The sequence below is a fragment of the Triticum dicoccoides genome, chromosome 1A, assembly GCF_002162155.2.
Source record: "Triticum dicoccoides isolate Atlit2015 ecotype Zavitan chromosome 1A, WEW_v2.0, whole genome shotgun sequence".
NCBI classification, from domain to species: Eukaryota; Viridiplantae; Streptophyta; class Magnoliopsida; order Poales; family Poaceae; genus Triticum; species Triticum dicoccoides.
In genome coordinates this window covers 92,783,115-92,789,695 of record NC_041380.1, presented here as the reverse complement: position 1 = coordinate 92,789,695, position 6,581 = coordinate 92,783,115, and the positions used below count along the sequence as shown (strand labels likewise).

Here is a 6,581-nt window from a genome sequence, read left to right as displayed (position 1 = left end):
GCCGAGCTGATGACACAAGAGCCTGAGCAGCCAACATAGACGGGACCACCAGCAAACCAGCGGAGCGAAGGCGGGTCTCTTCAGCACGAAGCTCAGCAAGCACCTCCGAGATAGGAACACGGCCACGAGCAAGCAAGTGAGCACGTCGCGGCTCAAACTCAGAGCGGAGACGAGATAAGAACTCATGGACCCGCTGAAACTCCAGATCAGACCGAGTAGTCTGACAGCAACGATAGGTGCCACAGACAACTGTCCGAAGAGAGTCAAGCTGACGCCAGATGGCAGAGCACTGTGAATAGAACTCATCAACAGAGGAATCACCTTGCTGAAGGGCGTGCTCCTGACGCACCACAGATAGGTAGAGAGCATCACCAGAGGGCTGATAGCGCTGACAAAGATAAGCCCACATCGCTACAACTGTGCCAAGTCCCATGAACTCTGAAGCAAACCGAGGGAGGACACTGGCAGTGAGAACAGCAGCAGCACGAGCATCATCATTGCACCACTGAGTGTAAGCACAGAGGTCATCGCGGTACACCGAAAGAGCATCGGATTAAGAAGATACCTGCTGATCATAAGTATCAACTGCAGCATCATCAAGGGCCTTGGCAGCATCCCGGTCAGCCTGAGAGGCCTCAACAGCAAGTACCGGCGGCACCGGTGGGATTGGGGCCACGGGCGCAACAGGGCATGGCGGGCAGGGGACCTCGCCAGAAAGAACACCCCACAGAAGAAGGCCACGCATATGGATGCGCATGAACCCCACAAACTCAGCATAGTTGATGCCATCGAAGATCACGAAGCACCTAGGAACTGCAACATAGCCCGAAGAAGACATGAGGGAACTCTGTTTTTCTCCTCTCTGTTTTTTTGGCCAATGCTTCCCGATCTGGATCGGGCGGAGAAACTCACGGTAGCACCGAGTGGGGAATCGGGAGGCCTGGAGGAGCGCCGGCCCTGGGCCGCACCTGCAGCAGCAGAGGAAGCAGCGGCAGCTGCAGCTAGATGCAAAGGAGGCGGCCTGGGCAACCAGAGACGCGCAGTAGTAGAGGAAGCAGCGGCAGCTGCAGCTAGATGCAAAGGAGCCGGCCTGGGCAACCAGAGACGCGGTTGGGGCGCAGCCTGGGGAGGGCAAGGCCTGGACGCGGCCGGGGCACGGCCAGGGCGAGGCCTGGACGCGGCCGGGGCGCGGCCTAAAGCGCGGCTAGGGCGGGGCCAGGACGCGGCAGGGGCGAGGGGCGCGACCAGGGCGAGGCCTGGGCGCAGCCGGGCGGGGAGGTCGTGGCCTGGGAGCGGGTGAGCTCGGCGGGCACGGGCAGGGGTGGCCGGGCGTGGAGAAGGTGGCCGGCAGCGAGGAAGGAGATGGCCGGCGACGGGGAAGCTCGGCACCGAGCTGCAGCGTGCGGGAGAGAAAGAGGAACCTGGCAACTGATACCATGTTGGATAAGTGAGCAACTGACTTCACAGAAGGGCCAAAGGCCAGTACATATACATGTGTATGGCAAAGTGTAAGAGACCCCTTATACAATGGGGATGAACCGAAAAGGGCTATAGACATCTAACAGTATCCATGCTCTCAATGTCTATAGTCCGAACTGTCATTTGTTAACACGCAGCCTCAGAGTGCTCCTCAGCGGCTTGGCCGTCCCGCCTCCTTGTCCCCAGTCCCGATCCGCTTCAGTCGGCAATTATCCTCCTCCGCCGCTGCACAGCGCGGGGCCACCGTCGCCCCCAGCCTCTGTCTACAAGAAGTAGTGGTGAGGGGCGGCGAACCCGTTCTAGAGAGGCGGCGTCACCGGTCTCCATCTCAGGATCACATATCTGGTCAACATCCTGATGATCTCTGCCACCTCCCTCTTCCCGATAAACTTTCCTGTTGGATATAGGCGCCCACGCAGCATTCGCATTTCCTGCTGCGGCCAACGGAACTCTTGTCCCCGGTACGTCATTCTTTCCTACCTTCAGCAAAGTTCCCAGGGTACCATTTGCTGTTATTCTGCGATGAAATGATTGAAATTGCGAAGAAGGGAATTTGGGAATGGTAGGGAGGGAAATGTGGGGTTAGGAAGAAGCTGGCTGGCATAAAAATGGTGAACATCCTTTGGCTAATTTCATTGTTGTTCACCTTCGCTGATACATCCGATGGCTTAATATAATGCCGCCCACCACCACACACACAAACTCTTGGACACACGTGTACAAGAGGCGTCAGGACCAGTGTAATCCTCATCAATGACACAGTATCTTTATCATCATACCTTTCGAAAGAATTAGTATCACAATCCTGGAATTTTGTTCCTTTAACTATTTGCAATGTACATTGGCTGTCTTGTTGTACCCACCAGCGTTTTCTTCATTATTAGGATCAACAGAGTGTGAAGACGTTGAACATTCCATTGATTATTTGCAAATATCAATTACTATTTTTTCTTCAAACTCCACACCTAAGTGCATATATTTTGTATTAGAAGAGGAGAACGTCAAGTTGGTGCCACTATTACGATGCCACCAATGGTGACGGCAGCCAAAAAATTCAATTTATATTATTTTGTTACCCTTATGAAATGATCGTACTCTTCCTTTCATACCCTCCTTTTTCCTGATTCATCTTTCTTCACCAGCCATGGGCCATGAGAAGTGAGTTTGGGAAGGGCTTGCAACTTGCCGCCCTTCCATGATCGGGGAGGATGGTTTTTGAACTGTGTTAGAGTTAATATACATAAAACGGGATGTGTGTTGGAGTTTCTTAACATCTATATAAGGTAAAAGTGAACTCTTGAGTTTAATGTTAAGTTACTAAATGGCAATATAGAAAGGAGTACACTCTTAAAGAACAAGTTAGAATTCGAATATAGTATTTTCTAGTTACACCAATATATAATAACTGGTATCTGGTATCTAGTAGTATCTAGCACTGGGGCCACAGTTGTCATAGACGTTATTTTAGTCAATTTTTCCTTCAAACTACTCTTGTTTCAGATAATGGAGTTGAGAGCCTTTCAATTATGATTATCAGCACACAAACCCCTGTGCTAGAGTTTTTTATTGGGCCACAAGTGTCATCACTGATGTTCTTTTTCTTCCGTATGTGACCCAGTAGCTGAAGACAAGAAATGGCCAAAGTGGAGCACATTATGCCTGACGTAGAGACAGAGGAACTGGGTAATTCAATGAAGAGTGAGCTGATAAGCTGTATTTCATCACATATTGATTATGACAGTGGTTCTGAATTCTTCTTGATACCAAGAATACATCTGCACATTCGTATGATAGATAGAAATTCTTATGACCCAATAATGTTGTCAATTGGCCCTTATAACAATGGATCTTCAGCACTTTCTTCTATGGAGAGTGAAAAATGGAACCGCTTGGACTACATCCTTAAGTTGAATTGTGAGAAGGGTCTGAAAGATTACTTGACCATCATAAACAGACTAGAGAAAAGAGCAAGGATGTGTTATTCTGGGGATATTAAAATGAATAAGAGGAAGTTCTTGCAGACTCTCTTGCTTGATGGATGTTTTGTCCTTGTTTCACTCGGAGGACTCGATGAATTTATAAGTGCTGGACCCCAAAGAGCCACGGCTAGTTCATCACATGCCGAAATAGTTGAGGAAGAAATGACTTCTGGACAGCCAAACTTAACAGAGAGAATTGATATTCAACAAATAAACACCAGGAACCAGAATGACATAATAAACATTGTAGTAGAAGAAAATACAGTGCCTGAGATCGAGTTATGTTTGGAAATCAGTGACCATCAAACAGAGCAATGTGTATATCAGGATAACACTAGACAGATCGGACAGTGGTATGATATCTTTGTTATACATGATCTACTCTTGCTGGAGAACCAAATTCCCTTTTTCATAGTTGAGGCAATATATGAGGTAGTAAGTTCAAACAAGATGACACCAACGTGTAAATCAGGTGTTGCTAGATTTATAGAAATGACCCTGCCATTCTATCCAACAGCAATACGAGAATCCAGTCGCCCAATAGATTTTGATCATTTGCTTCACCTGTGTCATATGTATTTCAGACCCAGTTCTAACGAGCAAGAGCACAAGGAGCTCACAGCGCAACACTACATTCATCAGTTCCTTCAGCTGGGACAGGGTTATCTCAGCCATTTAGGTTTGTCGCAGGATGACCATTTTCCTAATCGATGGCGCCGAGCAACACAGTATCATGAAGCTGGCATTGAGTTTAAGAGGAGAACATATTCTGAGCATAATCCCCATTCACTCCTGGATATAAAACTCAGAAATGGTATCCTGGAATTCCCCTTCTTGTTTGTGGATGACCAAACCAGTGTCCTTTTCAGAAACTTCATTGCACTAGAGCAAACATGTCCGCAAGTCGGAAATGATGTGACTGCTTACATTATCTTCCTGGCTAAGCTGATGAGCATGCCAGATGATATAGCACTGCTGGCTCGAAAGGGGGTCATCGCACATCATATGCGCAGCGACAGAGATGTATCGCAGCTCTTTACCAGGCTGACAAAAGGTGTTGTCTTCGATTTCTATGGGAACTATTACCTAAATCACATGTGTTTAGCCCTGGAGGCATATTATCAAAACCGTCTGCACAGGTGGGTTGCGTGGCTGAGGCACAACCATTTGAGCAATCCATGGTTGGTTGTCGCAGCGTTGGCTGGTGTTATTGTGCTTTTCTGCACCATTGCACAGACCGTCCTTACTGTCGAGTCTTATGTAAATCCCAAGTAAGCACTGGGCGTAAATTGACTATGGGATTCGGATTTATCTATGTCCACTTTTAGTCCCAAAGAAAATAAACTATCTCCATCTCTCCGTACCATCTGCCATTTGTGACCTGGAGATCGATCATACTATTACTTTGCCAGTTAGAGTTGCAAACGACCTCCTCAAGAACTGGCCATATTGGCTTGTCATCTAGTATCATGCTCATGCATGCCTGGGTGTGGTCAATAACCGTGATATTTTGAAATTACATCATTGATATGATTTTATTCTGGGGCATTTTTGTTTTTTTATTACTCCTCCGTTCCAAAAGATAATGTGTGTTAAGTTTTTTAGAAGTCAAACCTGTCTATGTCTGACCAAGTTTACAGAACCTACAATACCAAATAAATAAAATATGAGAAAATATTTAATGATGGGTCTAATGATGTTAATTTGGGATATCGACATTTTATTCGAAAAACTTGGTCAAATATAGAAAAGTTTGACTTAAAAAAACCTTATGTTCTGGAATAGAGAGAATACTTTTGTTGATATGGTAGATGATGATCTTTTATTCCTTTTAACAAAGCGACCATAGATATATCTAATCATATGGTCATGTAGTATGTTATGCGCAGTAATTAGTCCATCATTATCTCCAGTGCCTTGATTCTTAAATAATTACTTCCTCTGTTCCAAATTATCAGATGTTTTGGTAGGCTAAAATAGCCTAACAAACCGTCTTATAATTTGAGACGGAGGTAGTACTTTTCTTCTGCTAAATTGATGTGTGAGTTTCCTGTTTTTTTTCTGATTAGTGTGGGAATATCTAACTTGTTTTCACCCTGGGGTTAACATGAGCTCATGTTCGGATGTTGTATATGAGTAAGCATGAATGCATGATCAGTGCGCATCTCCGTGTTGTATGGAATGGAAGGTTTGTCGAAAGAATCGGACTGTAGCTTCTCGGGGATTCTGCACACAAGTGATTCCGTGTACACATTCTCATAATCTACTGCTGAAAAGAACTAGTAGGACATAATGTGGTTGTTAGATATCGAAGTATTCAAACAAAGATTTATGCCCGTGAATACTACTCCCTCCGTCCCATAATGTAAGACGTTTGAAAGTATTTGTTACGAATCTAGGAGTCTTTTGTGATGAATAATAATTTTGAGTTTTGGAACTATAGGTGTTAGTTTATAGAATTTGTTCAATGAATATTCGTGTCGAAAACATGAACTGCTGATGGGCAAATCAGTTTTCTGTGTCCTCGCATCTCAAACTGTATCATTCGCAGTACAAATGGGTACAGTTTAAATGAACTAATTAAAATTGACTTTTAAGCTTAGCCCAGCATCTGCTAAGCACCTAGAGTTACACCATTTTCTTACGGACAATCCAGTGATACATGCAACGGTGGAAAAATACGAGACACTTGTATATTAAATTGGTAGATATTTATTTCAAAACGAAAAAGAAAAAGAAATGAGCGAACCGTCCAGAATTCCAACCTGGAGCTCTCATCTACTATCTACTACCTACTACCACTATAAAAAGAAGAGAGGGGCAGATCCAAACAATCACATCCATCCATCATTAACATCTAATGGTTCTTAATCCTCCGATGTTTAACGCTACCAACCACGCATTACGCCACTATAATCCATCGATCGCTAATTTGCCCGTCGTTAAACAAAAACCGCTGCCCTCACTCGACCGCACGACCTCTCTCGCCCCCTCCTCTTCCTCCCCCGCCGTTACTTCCGCAGCCTCGCGCCGCCTTAGCCTCAGGAGCCGCCCCGCCGCGCCCGTTGCCCCGGGAGCCGCCCCGCCGGGGGAGACCCGCCGCAGGTCGCCGCCCTTCTCTGC

General features: G+C 46.0%; 1 protein-coding gene across 1 annotated transcript; it reads left to right on the top strand.

Annotated features, from left to right (window-relative positions):
- Positions 1-1,666: 1,666 nt before the first annotated feature.
- On the top strand, positions 1,667-4,996 carry LOC119268004 (UPF0481 protein At3g47200-like). Its single transcript, XM_037549521.1, has 2 exons — positions 1,667-1,940; positions 3,098-4,996. Exon 2 carries the CDS (start codon positions 3,114-3,116, stop codon positions 4,731-4,733), a length of 1,620 nt encoding a protein of 539 aa, XP_037405418.1. The 5' UTR covers positions 1,667-1,940; positions 3,098-3,113; the 3' UTR covers positions 4,734-4,996.
- The last annotated feature ends 1,585 nt before the right edge of the window (positions 4,997-6,581 follow it).

Excerpts from the sequence above, each read along its gene's own strand:
- LOC119268004 (XM_037549521.1), top strand. The coding sequence starts at position 3,114 with ATGGCCAAAGTGGAGCACATTATGCCTGACGTAGAGACAGAGGAACTG.